The 21,109-nt window shown below is 42.4% G+C and overlaps 1 protein-coding gene across 1 annotated transcript in view; it reads right to left on the bottom strand.

The window, feature by feature from the left end:
- Positions 1-21,109, bottom strand: part of spred1 (sprouty related EVH1 domain containing 1) — a 40,050-nt gene that overhangs the window by 8,384 nt on the left and 10,557 nt on the right. Inside the window, exons 2-4 of the mRNA XM_031747225.2 lie at positions 15,871-16,135; positions 5,251-5,419; positions 1,468-1,514 (exon numbers count right to left, since the gene is read on the bottom strand). Of these exons, the coding sequence (XP_031603085.1) occupies positions 1,468-1,514; positions 5,251-5,419; positions 15,871-16,135 (481 nt within the window). The remainder of the gene's footprint in view (positions 1-1,467; positions 1,515-5,250; positions 5,420-15,870; positions 16,136-21,109) is intronic.

The following is a 21,109-nucleotide window of genomic DNA, read 5'->3' as shown; positions in this document are numbered from 1 at the left end:
TATCTGCACAGACATTGACGTGACTTCGTGATGGAGCTTGGAGCCACACAGCTTGGCTAACACCTTGCTGTGTGGTGGTATTTGCTGCTTCTCTGGCCGCAGCCTCTGGTTCACTTCTCTTTTTCTGAAGCCCAGGTCTCTGACCGCAACATTCGGATGCCAAATCACCATGGTGACACCCTCGGTGGCTCGCTGAACACCCCCCTTCTACCCCTCTCTGGCTGCACCCCTTACCCCCCCGCTGCCTAGCAACAGCGGTGCCATTGGATTTCCTGTATGTTCGGGCTGATTCCTTAAAGAGGAACTTTGCCACAAGAACTGGAACACCACTTTCTCCTCCGTCACTGCTCTTCTAGTCTGCATCATGCAGATGGGCAAGTACAGAGCAGATCAGAGGTAAGGATAAGCCTCTGGGAGGTTCATGGCTAAAAATTTCATTCACATGAGGTCCAGCATGAAGTCAAAAAGAGACCACAAACGTGGTTCTGCCTATTCCATATACAGTGTGCAGAGTGGAAGAAATGATCAGAGGTGAATCAACACACCTCAGTGTTGCACAACAGTTAATCATTATTATGTCTAGGGTTTCTTTACAGCACTGGTGCATTGGATTGCTTAACAGTGTCAGAGGCTTCTATATTGTCACTAAATGTGTCCTACAAGAGCTGCCCTTCCTACTAATGTGCCTTTATCAACTTTGCAATCAGAAGCAGAACAGGTGGGTGGCTGGCTTTCCTGTAAAAGGCCGGATATCTAAAACAAATTACCAAGGGTGTGTTGCCTTGAACTATACACCTGCTGCCTTTCTCTGCTAAAGAGAACGTGACATTCTTAAACACACATGGTGATAGTCAAACGCTTGTCAGGGCAAGGGCACTGAGTGTTGTTGTTGGTGCACTATATGGTGCATGCAACTATTGTGTACAGGTTTAGTTGGTCCCAAATTTATTTAGCTAAAGTCATAGAGTCCTATCTTCACGCAAAGGAAGAATAAAGAGTCTTATGAGATGCGACCCTGACGTCAGCATCATGGAGAGATTAGCTTAAACAGGCTACACGCGAGTTCACAACTACCTACTGAGCACCTTAAAGTACCTTGTTTCTTCAGCTAAGACAACATCAACATCCTAAAGCTTTATTTGACTAGTTAAGATGAATTCTCAAGGCAATAATATATCATCTTCAATCCTGACAAGACTGACAGCTGCAGAGTTAGAGTACACCACATTTGCTGGCCAACACCCAGCTTCACCTCAGGGTCTGGCTGACACTGGTTAAACATCTGTAAATCTCTAAGAACAACTGTGAGACAACAAAGGCAGGTGTCAGCACCTGGCTGGGACAGATCAGACCTCAACCAAACATGTGGATCATGTCATTTCAGAGTCAGTGACAAAGCAGAGAGAACTTCATTCTTTTCAGTCATCGCAACACAGGTTTTCTTTACTAAACCTTAATGTCACTCACCGGTAGTCCATCCTCTGGATTATCGCCCTCCCCAAACGGTCGACAACCTGAAAGAGAGAAAGGTACGAGAACTCAACAACAGCTCAAACAAAAACAGGCAAAGTATACAACACAAAACTCTCATAGCTAAATTTGATTGACAAAAGCAAAGGAAGACTTTCTTTTTTACCACTAGAGGGCAAAAATTCAAAGAACCCAGGCGTCAACGTGCATCAGTCTGAATCTTTCAGCAACTTCCTTCTACCAACAAAATATTTCTATTTGTTTGTTTGTTTGTTTCTCAAACTGTTCCCCTAAGCACGGTTTAAAGTTACCACGCTGACTCTTGTCGGGCCAGAATAGTTCAAGACTTCTGCTTTCCTCTGCCTGTGGCCTAATGGGGAAATGAAAGCTGCTTTGTGTTAGTGGGGCTCACAGAAGTTAATGAAATATGCATGCAGAGAATAATGTAACCCCGACCTCGGCTAAAAAGCCACGTGCCATTTTCGCACCCCAAACACCTCAGTTACCGAGATGGAGGAAAGAGCTAACGTTTTTCATCGCTGCAATCTTAAGAAAGACACTTACACTACTTATATTTTCATAGTGTTTTGCTGAACACTATTCTCACAAACATCACTTTTTAAAAGATACCATTTTAAAGGTGCTTATGTCAACAATGTGAAATCACTTGTTTAATGTATGCAGTCTGAAGATTGTTTTTAAAGCTAGGTGAAGGTGTAATTGCATAAAGTCTGCCAATTTCCCTGCACACTGACACTGTATAGTCCAGTGAAGTCTTGAGGTCTGTCAGATGATAACAAGCAGAATGCAACACCAACGTTTTGTGACATATGATAAAAAACTTTGCTTGGAATAAACCTACATTTTTAGTATGTGTAATATATGGCTGCTAATGTAACCAAATCCAAGAAAAAAAACAAAAATAAAGCATTACACAACTAAAAGATGCCACCAGTTAACCACTCATTCATGCAGATGTGTGGCTTTACAGACATTTACTCTTTCAGAACAATAATTGAAGTAAATCTGAGTTAATATGTGCATAAAGTTGCATAAAGAACTGTTAAATCACATTTAAAGTTAATAAATTGACAATATTCACCAGGTAATATCAACAGAAGTATAAAATCAAAAACTGAGTTCAGAACGATGAGTTATACCTATGAACTTCCAAGCACATGGTTAGAATTAACATAAAATGCAGCAATTTACTAAAAAATATCAGTGCACAGGTACAGCCAATCAAATTATTGTGGTTTCAGTCAGCTTAAATTAACATTAAAAACAACTGATGAAAGCACCAGCTTCTAGATGAGGAAAAAACGTTTGGCAATGCTGTAGAAAGGAAGGATAAAACTATCTGAATGGGGGGGGGGGGAATATATTTGTACCCAAGGGCATCAAGAGGTTCTTTTTAAACTTTGGTTCACTTAATTAGGATTACTGAGGCTTTATTTAAAGCACTGAGGCATCAATCTTCCTGTCTGCATTCAGAGAGAGAATGCAGAAAAACACAGTAATGCGATCTCTGTCACAGAGAGGACAGAAGAATTCACTGAGCTTGTGTTAGACACAGTCTGTCCATCAGTCTGTCTGTCTGTCGCTGAGTCACATGGAGAAAGGTGTGTGTGTGTGTGTGTGTGTGTGTGTGCGCGCGTGCGTGCGTATGCATTTCTCCACTACTGAGAGAAAGAGGCCTCCTGCAGCACAACTCTGGCAGCGCTGGGCCACAAAGCTGCCTGAGCCATGTGCCCGACGTTGCCATGGCAACAGAGGACTGCAAGACTGATACACACGTGTGCATGCACGCACATACGCGTGCGCAGACACACACACACACACACACACACACACACACAGGCAAAAACATATATTCCCTTCCTGCCTCTTCTCTCCCCCACACACATTCACGCAGCAGTCCAGCAGCAGAACGATGCAACTGGAATACAGAAGAACTGAGGAGAGGCATTACACAACACTGGCAGAATACAGAAGATGCCAGGAGAGAGAGGAGAACGGAGGGAGGAGAGGACAGCAGGGGCGGGAGGGGGAGAGAGAGAGAAATGCAAGGGAATGAAACCCCACCGTCACCTGCTGTAGCTGACATTCACAGGAAGAAGCCGAAGCATTTATTAGCACACTAAAACTGTACAGTCTCTGAATGAGAATCTGCACAATCACCCGGGCCTTGCTACACGAGATGTTCATGCCTCTTTGCAAACCATCTGATTATGTGAACAGCACTGAAATGGCCTCAAATCATGAATATCAGATATATTACTGATATTTTGTTGCCAAACTGTGACAAAAGACCATAACAGCTTCCCAGCTCACAGTAACACCTTCAAATGCCAACGCCCCTTTCCAAACAAAACCCCTCAGCTTTCCACACATCATTTTAGCATAACAAAATAGCAGATATTATTTAAGAAACTGGGAGCAAATTTTGGTTTGTTTAAAAGAGACACTAATCATCCTAGAAGATGACCCTGTGGTAATGAAGAGTCAAGTTTAAAGTACGCTGTTATTGCCAGTTCGTTATCTTCATGTGAAATTTACAGGAAAAGCAGCTTGCAAAGCAAGTTCTACATGACTACCTTTTACCTAGATGGTGTGGACTTGTGCCCAGGAAGTTCAAATCTCAGATAAACGGCTGTGGGCAAGAAGCAACTGATGCTCAGTGGCGATAAACCTTTACGATGTGTTCCGCTGTACCTCCTCTATGCTCCCCAGGATTCTTGGGTCTAGAGAGTAAAGGATATTACAGCTCCTCAGCCAGCCAGCCAGTCAGCCAGCCGGCTGGTCGACCAGCATCTTGTATAACACGGGGCTGGATAGCAGATTGCTGAGTTGGCAATTCTCCTACTAATTGGATGACTTTGCAACCTCTGGCACTGTGCGGAAAAATAATGCTTATCAGGACCTAAACCTGCCCACTCAGTTCCACACATAAAGTAAATACCTAGCTTAGCTTTAAAATATATTAATGCCACATTCAGTCCAAATACAAAATTTTGTTAGACTAGTCTAGCCAGTCCTCAAACTATCTTGCCAAGACAGAGAAGGACAAAAGCCCAGTCTGGTCAAGTTTCTTCTGAGTGAAGCTCAGCCCATATCTCAGGTTGCGATCCATTCTATGAGTTTCTCGTCTTTCCCACCAACCGTCTCCTGTCCGCTATCACCCACTGTCTGAGCAAAGCATTGCAGTGCCAGTCTCTACAGGAAGTGGCAAGCTTATCTGGGCAGCTGGGCTTGATAAGATAACACAGGAGGGTTCAACCTTGGGTGAGAGAGCAGGTAGCATTGGCGGAGGAGTCATCAAAGGTAATCAACGGCACACATCTCTTCTAGAACAGATGCTAGGTCAGCCTTTACAAGCCAAGATAAACAAGCAGGAATACAGGCTGTGAATGCACACCAGTAGAATACACACCACATTCATGTGCATACATCCATCTACATCCAACTTTTACATGTACTGAATGGCTGCCAAGACACACAGTGCAAACTCTAGGTGGGAATTCTAAACAAATTTGATGTTTTGTCGATAGGGCAAGAGTTTGAAAGGTGGTGAGGGTAGTAGAGGAAAAAAAATCTGTGGGCTGCCTTGATTTCTTGATATGGAAACAATAGCCAATGCTGGCTGATGGACTGTTAAGTTAAGGTGCATTCTGCTGGCTTTCTATGGGCTTTGTTATCTGGTTTGACCTGTTCTAAACTAGCAAAAAAGAAAACAACCACATACACACACACACGTGCAGACACAAAGACAAAACACACCTTGGTTAATGTCCTCAATGGCCCTCCGTATTCCCCGGTCAAAAGCACGAGCATCAGCAGGGCTCTGAAAGGTCAGTCCGAACTTCTTGTCGTTGATCCTCCAGTGGTGGAAGATGGGGTTGACCTTGTTGTATACTAGGTCTTTCTGCAGCACACACTCCAGTACCACCTGACAAGAAACAAACAGAAGAGTTTGAAAGTGAATCAAGGCATGTTGGTGAGATCTTTTAATATACCTGGATTCAGAATTTGACCTGTGTGATTTAATCCAACGCCATACGCTGAATATAACAACAGAAATATAACAAAAAGACAGAATTTGAGGCGAGAGATTTCTGGAATTTGAACTACACACATGGGCAATTCCAGAGCTTCTAAAATCAAAAATATAAAAAAAAGGAAAATCCCCCCCAAACCCAATACTCAACATACTTCTTAGATAATTTGTAAAACACATTCTAAATAGTGGGGTTTTCATTACAAATAAAGTTAAACTTGAAGAGCAGTGGTGGCAGGAGAGTTGGAGTGTGTGGAGGTGTTTTGGAGCCAGGGAGCCCAAGTGTATGGCAGAGAGAGGCTGCGTTTCCAAAGCCTATTATTAATCAGGGCTACTGGGCCGCCTCCCGGCCTTCCTCTAGGCAGATTAAATGAAATGAGAGACGGCCATTACAGTCTTTGAGGTTTTTACTGACGCGCACGAGAGGTGGCTTAATGGGGTGTGAATGTGTGACTGTGCGCACGGCGATCTGCGTGAGAGCATGCGTGAGCGCAGGAGCTGGTGCGATGAAAAGCTCAACGACCCAAGTGCTACGCTGTGCATCTTTGCGGTCCAAATGTCTTGTCGGAGGATAACGGTCACAAACAAAGTACTCGATTGCTGAAAGCAGATGGCACAGTTCCCCGTGGATCTGGACAACAGTCAACATGCACACTTCAAGAGGCTAATACGTGGCAGCTGTACAAGAGGTTGATGACATGTGTGTCAGAGGGGGAGTGCTCAGGTCTGAATTTCATTCTGTCTGTGTGAGTCGCTTTGCAAGTGTGCTGCACATTATTCAAGCATCTTCTCTCCATATCATTGTTTCATACATGTCTCTAACAAGAAAAGGAAGTAGCGAGGGTTAAGCCTGCGTGACTACCCTAGAGCTACTGAATGAGTGCACAGAAGAAGGGAAGGATGGATGTGAGAGGCTGCTGGGGTGGCAAGGACAGGGGAAGGGAGGAGGGGTCCGCTATGCCTCTGGGGGTGATTGTGGAGGCGAGACTGAATGGAGCCGGAGCAGGTAAGGTGAGCGCACAGCAAGGCCGACTGAGGAGGAAGTATCACAGTTGCATGGAAGGTTGATACTTAACACCGCATTCCATATTGTGCTTAGAGAAAAGAGGGGAGGAGGAGCCTTGCTGACAGAAAAAGAGACAGAAAGGGAACAGAGGCAAGTGATGTTAATGGAGGAGAGTGTCAGAGAGAGAGACAGAGAGCAGTCAAGACAGTGTGTAAGAGAAGAAAAGAGGAACAGATGGAGACTATGCTCACATGAATGCAAGAAATCAGGCTTCTTTCAGAATCATGATTCCAACCTTGCTATTATCTTAAGACAAAAATTGTAAAGAATAAATGCCATTTAAGTTAAACAGGGTGCAATGATTCGTAGTGAAATAACCCCCCACCCCCTCACCCCCTCCAAGACCTAAAGCTATAAATGTTACTGGCAAGTCAAAACAAACAAACAAACAAACAAACAGGGTTAACAATAAAAAAAAAAACAACAACAACAACGAAAAAAAAATCAGTCAAATAGGGCACTGCCTCCAAGGCAATGCTATTTAGAGTAAGCCTGGAATGCACAGCTGTACCAATCTGCAGGGAGTTGCAAACTATGAATGACAGGAAGCAAGGTGGAGTGAAAGAGCTTAACTGGAGATTTGTCATAATCCGAGAGCCAGCATGGTAAGTAATCATCAACCAATTAGAGCTGTAGTTTTAAGAGAGTCACCGAATAGCAGCGAGAATGAGAAAGAGAGACGGAGGGGAGGTGGGGGGGGACCAAGGAGGAGAGTGATTGGTAGCTATATGGAGAGCCAGCTGAGTCATCACCAGTACACTCTGTGCCGCATCACTGCGCTTATAGACAGATCCCCTCCACCTCTCCTCTTCCGTCTCCCATCTATCTGGCTCCACCTCCATTTCCTGCTCTTTGACTACATTCGGCTTCCCGCATTCCTCTCAATCCTCTCAAAATAGCTGCATTTATGATTCATTTTCCTCATAGGTTTCTATCAGGGATCGGTGATGTCACTGCCTTTTTTTCCCCCGTTGTGTTTATTTCTGGTCGGATTAAAACACCGAAATTGTATCCTTGAAAAATAAAAAAATGTCAAAATAAAAATACATCTAAAACCTGGCAGACAACTGTCCCATTTCGTACGTTAGACATAACCCAAACCAAGGAGCCTTGGTGATATTCATCACTAAGGCTAAACATCACCCATACAACATAATTATACTCTTTCATTTACCCCTAAAATCAAAAGACTGACACTACAGTTCAATCTATATCCATCCATCCATCCATCCATACATACATACATACATCCATCCATACATATATATCTATAGATAGATACATATATCTCTATATATATCTATAGATAGATACATATATCTCTATATATATCTATAGATAGATACATATATCTCTATATATATCTATAGATAGATACATATATCTCTATATATATCTATAGATAGATACATATATCTCTATATATATCTATAGATAGATACATATATCTCTATATATATCTATAGATAGATATAGATATATCTCTATAGATAGATATATCTATATCTATCTATAGATATATATAGATATAGATATATATATATATCTATATCTATCTATAGATATATATAGATATAGATATATATATATATATATATATATATATATATATATATATATAGATATAGATATATCCACTACGCTGGATAGCGTAGTGGTTAAACTTCACGCCTTTGGAGCAGAAGATCGCAAGTTCGATTCCTGCCTGGGGCGTCTGTATCCAGTAAGGGTCCTAAGGCTAGACCCCTATGCTAAAGTGAGCCTACCGCAGACATGAGCGAGACAGATAAATATGAAGGCATGCCGGCTCGGACGTCGCCCGGATCAACAAGGTCCGCGTCAGGTGTTGAGGAACCAGGGCACCCTGACGACAAGTGGGCTACTGGAACAAGAAGGCATCGGTGGGCAAGAGACGAAAACAGGGCGTTGTTGGAATGCTACTACGCAAGTAACCCTGGCGGAAGGGGTTACATGAATAGGATGAGGGACCTATGGATTCTTCGATACCCAACATCCACAATGACGGCGAAACAACTAGTAGCTCAGTGTTCCAACATTCGAAAGAAGGGACTGCTCTCACAGCTAGAGATTGACGAGGTACAACATAAATGCTACGGCAAGGAGGAGTCAGGGCGCCAGGTCAGGGGAGATATCATCACCCCACCCGAGATTGGGTACATAGCCCCAAGTGCGATAGGAGAAGGATCGTTGAGTGCGAGAGGAACTGACCTGAAAGATAGGATCATGGCCAAGCTTGAAACCTGGACCCCCCCCTGCCGGTTACCAAGATTACGTGAAGTACCCTCAGAAGGTCTGCTAGATGATGTTAATGCAGCACTACGGATGATACCTACAACCACGATTACCGACACTAACAAGCTGATCTACACTACGGCAGCAGTGATCAGTGAGATGCTTGGCTACAAGTTGAACAGCCACAAGGGCAGTACCTCCATGGAGAAGGAGGCTAGAGGGCAAGATCAAAGTAGCACGAAGGGAGGTTAGCCAACTAACGGAGTTGCAGAAAGGCGCGACAAAGAAGGTACATAAGAAATACAGCAAGCTGTCCATACCTGAGGCCTTGGAAACTGCCAAGCAAAGACTCACAGCCTTGGCCAGCCGCTTGAGGAGGTACACCAGAGAGATAGAAGGCAGGAGAATAAACCAGCTGTTCTCCGCAGAACCAGCAAAGGTGTACTCTCAGTGGCAAGGGAACAATAACAGAACAGCACCACCAAGGCTGGAGACGGAGCAATACTGGAAGAGCATATGGGAGAAGGACGCAACCCATAACGCTAGTGGATCTGAGGGCAGACCATAGCGACCTCCCTGAACAGGGTCCAGTAACCATCACAGTGGCAGACATCCAAGAAAGGGTCTCCAGTATGAAGAGTTGGACAGCACCAGGGCCCGACATGGTTCACGCCTACTGGCTGAAGAAGCTGACTGCACTCCACGAGCGTCTGGCAGCACAAATGAACCAGCTGCTAGTTAACGAGAGACACCGGAATGGCTAACCGAAGGTCGGACGGTCCTGATCCCCAAGGACCCCAAGAAGGACCGGTCCCATCCAACTACCGACCAATAACCTGCCTCAGCACTACATGGAAGCTCCTGTCAGGCATCATATCGGCTAAGATGAACAGGCACATGGGTCAATACATGAGCGGGGCACAGAAAGGGATTGGCAAGAATACCAGAGGCGCAAAACACCAGCTACTGGTAGACAGAACAGTCAGCCGAGACTGCAAGACCAGACTGACCAACCTGTGCACAGCCTGGATTGATTACAAGAAGGCCTATGACTCAATGCCCCACAGCTGGATACTGGAATGCCTAGAATTGTACAAGATCAACAGGACCCTAAGAGCCTTCATCAGGAACTCAATGGGAATGTGGCACACAACACTAGAGGCCAACTCCAAGCCCATAGCACAAGTCACCATCAAGTGCGGGATCTACCAAGGAGATGCTCTGTCCCCACTGCTGTTCTGCATAGGCCTGAACCCCTCAGTGAGATCATTAACAAGACTGGCTACGGATACCGACTACGGAACGGAGCGGTTGTCAGCCACCTCCTGTACATGGATGACATCAAGCTGTATGCCAAGAGTGAACGAGACATCGATTCACTGATACACACTACCAGGTTATACAGCAATGACATTGGAATGTCATTCGGGCTGGAGAAGTGTAGTCGGATGGTAACAAAGAGAGGGAAGGTAGTCAGAACTGAGGGGATTGAACTACCAGAAGGCAACATTGCAGACATAGAGGACAGTTACAAGTACCTGGGGATCCCACAGGCGAATGGGAACGATGAAGAGGCCGCTAGGAAAGCTGCAACCACCAAGTACCTGCAGAGGGTCAGGCAAGTCCTGAGGAGTCAGCTGAACGGTAAGAACAAGATCCGGGCCATCAACACCTCGCCTGCCCGTGATCAGGTACCCTGCTGGGGTAATAGGCTGGCCAAAGGAGGAGATAGAAGCCACTGACATCAAGACAAGAAAGCTCCTTACCATGCATGGAGGGTTTCACCCCAAGTCCAGCACCCTGAGGTTGTACGCTAAGCGGAAGGAAGGGGCCGGGACTGGTGAGTGTCAGCACCACAGTCCAGGATGAGACAAGAAACATCCACGAATACATCACGAAGATGGCCCCAACTGACAGCGTGCTCAGTGAATACCTCAGGCAGCAGAAACCCAAGAAAGAGGAGGAAGGCGAGGAACCATCATGGAAGGACAGGCCCCTGCACGGTATGTACCACCGGCAGATAGAGGAGGTGGCTGATATCCAGAAATCCTACCAGTGGCTGGACAAAGCTGGACTGAAAGACAGCACAGAGGCACTAATCATGGCAGCACAAGAACAAGCTCTGAGTACAAGATCCATAGAGGCTGGGGTCTATCACACCAGGCAAGACCCCAGGTGCAGGCTGTGTAAAGATGCCCCAGAGACAATCCAGCACATATCAGCAGGGTGCAAAATGCTAGCAGGCAAGGCATACATGGAGCGCCATAACCAAGTGGCCGGCATAGTGTACAGGAACATCTGTGCCGAGTATAACCTGGAAGTCCCGAGGTCAAAATGGGAGATGCCCCCAAGGGTGGTGGAGAATGACCGAGCTAAGATCCTGTGGGACTTCCAGATGCAGACGGACAAAATGGTGGTGGCTAACCAACCGGACATAGTGGTGGTAGACAAACAGAAGAAGACGGCTGTAGTGATCGATGTAGCAGTTCAATGACAGCAATATCAGGAAGAAGGAACACGAGAAGCTGGAGAAATACCAAGGGCTCAGAGAAGAGCTCGAGAGGATGTGGAGGGTGAAGGTGACGGTGGTCCCGTGGTAATCGGAGCACTAGGTGCGGTGACTCCCAAGCTAGGCGAGTGGCTCCAGCAGATCCCGGGAACAACATCGGAGATCTCTGTCCAGAAGAGCGCAGTCCTGGGAACAGCTAAGATACTGCAAGAGGACCCTCAAGCTCCCAGGCCTCTGGTAGAGGACCCGAGCTTGAAGGATAAACCACCATGCAGGGCGCGCTGGGTGTTTTTTTTTATATATATATATATATATATCTATATATCTATATCTATCTATCTATCTATCTATCTATCTATCTATCTATCTATCTATCTATATATATATATATATATATATATATATATATATATATATATATATATATATATATATATATATATATACACACACACACACACACACACACACACACACACACACACACACACATATATATGCAACAAATAGAAATATGACAGTTCATATTCTTATGTCTTTTTTTTCCCCCCACTGTTTTCTTCTTGGACGCTGCTTCTTCTCCTAATGCCCTCACACTGCCGGTGGCAAAGTGGTTGATGCCAACACCCTGGCACTGGGTGGTATCCTGACAGACCTACATATGTCTGGGTGTTTGTTGTGGTGGCTGGGGATTCTGGTGGTGATAGGGGTGTTTTACCACATCCCAGAACAGTTGTCGGGGTCTATGAACCATGTCTATACCCTGTCTGAGCAACGCCGTTCCCGTCACACCCTTTTTCTGTGCCACACACATGCTGGGTTACCAACGCACAAAACACAGGGACTGTAAATACAAAACATATATAAAATGTGTTCAGTCAAAAGAAAAAGAAAAAAAAGGAAAAAAAGGACATTTAGGCACTGTGCTGTAAGAAGGCTCTAATAACCATCTGCCAGAAAGCACCAGATTCTGTGCATCATGGTGGCCGCCTTTTGTCATCTGGCATTTGACAGACAAACAAATAGATTTACACTCCCGATTACCACAGACCAAGGATTATCCCAGTGCATCTACTGGATCTGTTTTACATCTACAGCACAGAATGAGTCTCATGAGCTTTACAGCAACTACTCCAAAAGCCAAACAGATTAAAGCCACAACACAGCACTTGATCTTTAGGGCCTCATTGTTACTTTCATTATGAAGAAGCCGACAATACATGTAGAATGCAGGTCTAGTGATTTCCTGTGAACATGCCATGCACAGTGCCAATAAACAGGTGTGCAGGATAAAGGACAATGTATAATGCCAATCATTAGAAATTAGCAAAGCAGAAGCTTCAGAAGACTTAAACTCATAGTCTTAATTGCAATTTAGGTTTTTCTTGTATAAATAAAATAAATAACGTTAATAGCAAGCTGATTACTGATATACTGTTGTATTGTGCAGCTACAGAAACATTTGCAATCATACTGAATTACAGCGAGACTTTACATTAGAGCTACAACTATTAGTGGTTTGGTGGTTTCAATTAGAAGAGGACATACTAGAGAGGACATATTGTGATCACTCCCAGCTTAACAGCACTTGTTTTTGTTTTTTAATTCTTGGACTATATATATATATATATATATATATATATATATATATATATATATATATATATATATATATATATATATAAAATATATATATAAAACAGCTCCTCATGATCTGCAGTTCAAAAATAATTCCTATCTATTTTACACTGAGCTTTGGTGCAGATCCTTCACTCAGCTCAATTCAAAACAAACAGAACTTGGTTCTTGTGTACGTGGTGCAGAGTTTCTAACATTGAATTCTACCAAAGACACAATTTCTCGTTCTTAATTGGAAACTGTAACTCCTCGAATCCATGCATTTGTGCTTGAGTATGAATCCGATCCAGAACATGAAAGTGGACAGCAAGAACATCTGCAGTAACAATATCACCACATGACTTTGAGTTCGGCAAATACTACCCTCATAATCCACTTCATAACAATGGATTTATTCTTTCAATCACAAAAAATAGTTTCTATACATGTCCCTGTTTATATGTGTGTGTGAGGGGAAACGTGCCAAAATCCCAGTTGCAACAGAAAATTTCTGCAGTCAGGAATCATGAGTGAAATGTTACATTTTTGTTTTTAAACTGTGTGAGTGAGTAGTATCTCTCTGCAGCGTCTCTTATATTGTTTATAGAATTATTAAGAGCAGTGTAGCTACATGATAACTATGGCCATTATCATCACTGAAGCTGTAGATGCAGGCTGGTCTGAATAATTATACATTTCTGTGATATGATGTCACATGCAGCTTCCAATTCTATTTCCTTTATGGAAAAGCTTCATGTTTTAGTATTAGCACAGACAAAGAGCCAGCTTATAATTGGGTGTTAGCACAAAGCATTTCTTCTGCTAACCTCTAAAGTGAATACTAACAAAACAAACAAAATTAATAAAAACAAAACAAAAAACTTTCATATTCAGGCAACAGGAGCAGGAGAGTGGGGCTGATGCATTTACAGCTAGATTGGTGCACTTGAGATGACAAAATCCTCTCTTTTTGATGTCCTCCAGATCTGAGAGTTAAAAAAGCCTAAATCCTGAGCTTTTCACCCACAGCAAGGCTATGATTATTATGGGGACAGCAGATACTAGAACTTCAAACTTCATACCAATACCCAGGAAAATACTTTATACCATGAGGGCAAAAATCCTGTTACCCTGTTAATCAGACTCTGCATATTATAACATTACAAACGGGCAGAACTAATGTTTGCCTGCGCCAACATTATGGTTATAGTTTTATTATTAGCTCTAGCTGCTAGCCACAACTTTAATGATAACGTAATAGACGTGGCTATCCGATAAATGCACCTTATTTCCACAGCGTGTGCTTTCTGACGCAACCCTCCCATTTATCCGAGCCTGGGAGCGGCACTGAGAGTATACTAGTTTATGCCCAGTGAGGCAGGGTGTGTGGCTATCGGGTAATAGCTAATAGTTAAGCAACTAACAGTAACGTGTGCACCAGCCAGGTTAACATTTATGATAACTGTTCAGTTACTTCATGATGTTGAAACCGGAGCTTTACTGACCTCTCAATAGTGTTGGCTGAATGTTCATGTGTTCAGTAACTAGTGAGGGGAGGTGTTGTGTGAAGTTGTGTCAGTTGCAGGAGACAAAAACAGCACTGTTGGTATCAATACTGTTGCAAATGAGTAGCTAATTCCACTGTATCAGTTAAGATCTGAGAAGGATTTTTGTTTGACAACCCTATTAGAAAACGAGCATTTCTGGCTACAAAGGAAAATATAAAAGTAATTGTGAGGAGAAGCTAGAATGCAAATGGATATTTAAAAAAATCTTTTTGATAAATATTTCATTTCAGATATATGCAAAACTGTCAAAAATTATTCTACTTTTATTTTTACTACATTAACTAAGGAGTGTGTTGTGCATAAAAGTATTAGTGTCTTCATTTTAAACACCGTCTTTACATCACAGTCAGGAAGTAGGAAATTCTAATTAGGGGGGGGCGGCAAATAGTTGAGTACTGATGGAAAACCAGAGTGAATGTGTATTTCCACCTATTCCATCCTTCTCTTCCAGGCCCTTTGTGAATTTGCTACATCTCTCACATTCTATTCTCTTTTATAATTTCCTGTTCTTCCTGATAAATCATCACAGAAACACGCTGTTTTCAAAGCAGTGGAGGGTCCCGTCTTTAACAATTAAAAATAAAATAAAATAAATAAATAATAACAACAAAGGTCGATCAAATGGATCAATATGGCAAGGCCGTGATGATCCACTTGGTAAGGTAAATCCATTGGCTAGCTTTGTTGGCCTTCAGACAACAATTTTGATGGCTAAATAACCAAACGGGACAGGCGCAAAAAAATAATTAAATAAAATTTAAAAAAAAAAAAAAAAAAAAAAAAAAAAAATAATAATAATAATAATAATAATAATAATTTCCTGTTTTTCCTGATGATTCATCACAGAAACACGCAGTTTTCAAAGCAGTGGAGGGTCCCATCTGTAACAACTAAAAATAAAATAAAATAAATAATAAAAACAAAGGTCGATCAAATGGACCAATACGGCAAGGCCGTGATGATCCACTTGGTAAAGTGAATCTGTTGCGTATCTTTGTTGGCCTTCACACAACAATTTTGATGGCTAAAAAACCAAACGGGACAGGTGCAAATAAAATAAATAAATAATCATTTCCTGTTCTTCCTGATGATTCATCACAGAAACACGCAGTTTGCTCCTATTTTCAGATACCTGTGCCATGGAGGAAAGCCTAACAACCACTTCCTGTGTGACTACATGTATGAATGACAAAGCAGTGAAGGGGGAGTTCAGAACAGCAGGGTTTGCAGTGATCTCATTCAGATGAAGAAAAAAAAAAAGAACAACTTTGGACGTCTGGCCATGTAGCATAAAACGCTGATCGCATTTATGAACTGGAGGTTCTCTTACCAATTTGTCTTTGAGCCTTTCGCCTTTGATGTGGAACTCCACAGCGGTGGGACTAGGGCTTGGACTGGGACTAGGACTAGGGCTACAGGGGCTGAGGTTGCTGCTGCTTCCTCCACTGCCTCCACTGTGGGTGCTGTTGGTGTCCTCCGCCCGGGTGACCTTATAGACGGTGACACAGCTAAGTCCTCCACCCCCTAGGGGAAGCCACCCACCACTGGAGTCATCCCGAGTCATGACCACTGCTCTCACACGCGCATAACTGTCACTGTGGAGAAAGAAAGGAGGAAGAGAAAGAAGAAGGAAAACCCAGTGGTGTTAGTGAACATAATCTAGAGTCATTAACATATTTTCAGTTGTCTCCTGGGTTCTTTTCTTTGCTTAAATCACCTTTGTTACAAAAGCAGAACTACAGAACTACACAGCCTCAGCCTTGACCAGAAATACAGTTTAAGTGCAGCACAAACAAGATGTAGAGCAAAGAGAACATACACAAATGATAATGTGAAAAAAATGATAATTTAAACTAGGGATGGGGAAATTAGGAAATTCTGTGCCAGTGCCTGTCTTTTGCTTTATTTGCCATTTACTTACTCAAAAAAACTGAACATAAGAAACCGGAGATTAAACTTTGCATTAAAGATACGCTTTTGATTTTAGTACCCAGCAAAACAACAGACTATGTCTGAAGCTTCCAGTGTGTGTGTTTAACCCGAGGCAGAGGGTGACTGACCATGTGGCCAAGTTAAGTCTGGCCACAGCTGATTCCCAACCTTTCTCTTGAAACAGGTGGTTTTAAACTAGACAGCACATGACCTGGTTTCCAAACAACATCATCCGCTTTCCTTTAAATCACAGTGTACTATGACTATTATGAGATAGCCATTTAAGATAATTAACACTGTATGTAACAAAAGGCAAACACACCAATAAAAAGTTTTGGTTTTTTTAATGAAGCAGAAATAAAAGATGGTGTAGATCATTTACTGTATTATAAAAGTTTCAGAGAATTTATAGAGAATTAACATGAAGCAGATGGTTAAAAAGTACCTAAAAAAAATCATCTTCTTTGAAATATCAATAAGTCACAAACTCTAAATTACCAAGAAATTCAAATCAGAAATAAAACTCACAAGAACAAATCGCTATATTGTGCCAGTGCATCCATAATAAAGTAATAAGAGATTATTATCCCGATTACACAACATAACTTTAAATCTGCTCGCCTCTCATTCCATTTCTTTTTCTGTCCCCTCACTTGGAGTCAGATGTTCCGTGATTAGATAACGCAGCACTGGGCCACCGGAAATGACAAAGGTCAGGGGGTGTTGAGGGCAGCGTTTTGCACAAACTGCTGGTAACATATTAAAGACTTGGAAAGATCAGAGCGCAGCCAGAAATAGTCAAAGAACTGAAGTATATGACTCCCGGATGTCTCCCTGTGACACATTGCTCTCTGGCCAACGTCCGGGTTAACCAATAAAGATGACATCAGAGTCTGAAACATTTGCAAAGAATGTCTTTTCAATCAGCAGCCAAATCTCAAGCACTGACTGAGGCAGAGAAATGTCACTATGAAGAACGTGTAATATGAAAACAGTTAACATTTAGCTCTTGTTCTAAAAGAGGAATAGCATCATCCTGGCTTCCCTCTTGGCTAACTCAATGAGGCTAACCTTTGGTCTCATTCCTTCCCCACCCTTGGCAAATCTCAGTCTTCAGGATATTGGTTAGTAATTAATCTAAGAGCCAGTGAGCATTAAATCTGAAGCCATCTTTTTCTCCATGTGAAAGCTTTGACCTGCCTCCATGTAATAATTGACCAAGGTTTCCTCAAAAGAGTGATGAGCATGTCAAATAAGAGAAACTCAAAACAAGAGACAAATCGAGAAAGTGATTTGCCAGTGGGGTAGTGGCTTTAAAGAAATAAATGCTATATGAAGAGCATACATTCAAGAGGTGATCAAAAGCATTCCAAATACATGTGTGCTCTAAATCTGCTGGTTGTGTAGAAAAGTGCCTGTCTGCCATCAGAACTAAAAAAAGAAAACCAAAGAAAGAAATGGAAATTTCTGACTAGCAGAAAAACAATAGAATTAGCTTCTAAATATTAGTTGTCTTCCTTTTATACTTTTATGGTTATACAACAGCTCATAGTGCATGAGGGGATGAGACATCTGCAATCAATAATTGTTGGTCGTCATCATCAGTGTGAGTCGAGCTGGTTCTTCTACTACTGCTTCAAATCTAACAATTTGTCATACTTCTCTGTTTGGACAAACATGTCACAGTCAAAGTCAATCAGAGGAAAAATGGGGTTCACTTTGCAGAATACTGGTGGGTAAAAACAAAAATGACAAAATAAATAAAATAATAACTTGGTGCGCACATGTTAGACTCCAAACAGATGGTGTAGACCACAAGCAGCAGAACAGGCTTTAAACCTAAACAGGCTCAAAGCACTTTTTTTTAAGTTAAACTGCTATTGTGGTACAAACATTTACTAGCCAGTGTGGTCAATGGCATCCTGATATTCACTTGCCAAAAGGAAAATGTACCAGCATCTGGCAGGTGTTAACTTCCAGCCGTGTTAACGTTATAATCTATCAAATGCCCTTTATATCCTTAGATTTTCAAATTTAGACCTTTCAATTACTACTCAAACAAACACTCTCTCCATCAAACTGATAAAGTTACATTAAATTCTTCTGTGATATTAATTTAAGCACACCTGTGTAATGCACCAGTCTGTCTATATCTGACATCAATTTTATTTTATTTTATTTATATAGCACTAAATCACAACAGCAGTCACCTCAAGGCGCTTTTTATTGTAAAGTAAAGGCTCTACAATAATACAGAGAAAACCCCAACAATCAAAACGAACCCCCTATGAGCAAGCACTTGGTGACAGTGGAACGAGAAAACTCCCTTTTAACAGGAAGAACCCTTCGGTAGAACCAGGTTCAGACAGGAGCAGCCATCTGCTATGACCAGTTGGGATTGAGGGAAGATTAAATGAAGAGTGGTGTATAAACACACAGTGAGTGAAAAATGGTGAGTATGAAGAAGCACCGCCTAGGTCTGCTGCAGAAAAACTAAGGGAGGATTCAGGATCACCTGATCTTGCCTTAACTATATGCTTTATTAAAATGAAAACTTTAAAGCCCAATCTTAAAATTAGACAACTATGTGTCTGTCTCTCGAATCCAAACTGGGAGCTGCTTCCACAGAAAAAAAAAAAAAAAAAGACCTGAAAGGCTCACAATCTCCCGTTCTACTTTGAAATACCCTAGGAACCATAAGCTAGCCAGCTATCAGTGAGCAAAGTGCTCTATTGGGGGAGATATGGTATTATGAGGTCTTTAAGATAACATGGGGCCTGATAATTCAAGATCAAGGTGCAAAGCTTGATGTCAGGAAGATTTTTAGGTTTTACTGAAGTTTCCAAAAATATTTGTAAATATTATTTTGTCAAGTTTTGTGAATATCACTTTGTGATTTTTCCCCCCTCTCACCTGATGATTCAACCAAGCCAAAAAAGTCTATTTAGATACATTTGAATAAAATATGCATACACACACACACACACACACACACACACACACACACACACACACACACACACACACACACACACACACACACACACACATAAACAGAACTGACTGTGTGTGTAACGCCCACCCCAAGCTTATTAGACAGTAACTGGCCGTGGGAGGATGGAGGGTGACAAAACGCAAACACAACTAACTTCCTCTTTGCAATCTGCTACAAACACCCTTTTCTGGCTTAACCTTAGTTTAACAGCAGTGTCACTAAATTTGTGCATGAGAACCCATGCTACACCACACACACAATGTACTTCTGACAAGCTTAGCAGCTAGTAAGAAGAATATGCTGCTGCTGTTATACCTCTCTACGGCCCCAATAAAGGATATGGGTGATGGGTGCAGAAGGGACTGTCAGTCAGGAAGGGGTCCCTGGGGTGAACAGAAGGCAGGCGGTGGTGTCGCTCAGCCATGACCAGGGCACAATGACCAGGGCCTGACCCTTCAGACCTACCATCACACACATGCCAGCAACCATGACACTCACAGGGAGGGGGGCAAGGCTCAGAAAGGAAGTTAACTGAACTGCATACGTGCATTTTTGCATCTGGTCTAAAAACACCCAGGTCAACCAAGAGAGACTCCTGAACAAGAAGTATTGTTATTACTGCACTTGATTAACATTTACAATCAAATAGACACACCTACATCCTGGAGACCGAGGGAAAAAAAAAAAAAAAAAAAAAAAAAAAAAAAAGGAAAACAAAGCAAAACTCAGCCAACAAGTTTTAGATCAGTTTTTCACAACAGTTTCTATTCATTCTTCTTTCAACCCCTCTCATTCTTAAGAGGAACACTAGCCCAAAAACAAATGTCACTGCAACTTGCTGCAACACATAATGCGTATATGCAGGCGCACACACGTACAAAGTTCAGAGTAGGATGGCGGAGACAAAAGCTGGCCTCCACGCCCCTTGCTGGGAGCACACAGTCGACTGGACACACAATTGAGAGCGGAAGCAGATCAGCTGGCCTGGGCCTGCAGGGGAGGGGGCAAAAGAAAAGAGCCCCCAAATCTAAATTATTCCAAGTTGTTCTGCTGGATGACTGACTTCATTTCCGACCAAAGCAGGAGAGGAAAAAAAGGAGGGGTGAGAGTGTAACAGTGGACTGCTGGTGGGGGTGATGAGCATGATTGCTGGAGACCAAGGTGACAGTAAACAGCCCACAACCAACACATAAAGAGGAAGCCATAATTGAGTATCTCACTGTATCAAACCACATTTGCGAAAAGAACACACAGAAGGTCTAAAATTATAACTTGGCTTCCACTTGAAGCAAACTGTAGTTTCAGTACTGTAACAACACTGCACACACATGCATATGGGTACTGTGTGTGTAGTCTGACAATAGATGGGCAATACAATAAAAAACAAAACCAACAACAAAAACCCCAAAACAAAAAGAACTTGAATGATAATACAGTTATGTAATTGTATCATGTTTTGCATTATTTTTAGTGGCAGCTTTTTCCATGTTTATAACCATAATAAGCATGAAACAGCAACTTAAGTTATCTTGCATGTTGCTACAATGCAGTCAATGAATGTGTTCCTGTCACTCACAGAACCTAGTAGATAGAGAGATGCAACACTAGGAACTCTCTTCTTTGAAACTATCCAAGGGTTGTC

Source organism: Oreochromis aureus, linkage group 19 (assembly GCF_013358895.1).
Source record: "Oreochromis aureus strain Israel breed Guangdong linkage group 19, ZZ_aureus, whole genome shotgun sequence".
Lineage (NCBI taxonomy): Eukaryota > Metazoa > Chordata > Actinopteri > Cichliformes > Cichlidae > Oreochromis > Oreochromis aureus.
This window is presented reverse-complemented; position numbering and strand designations above follow the sequence as displayed.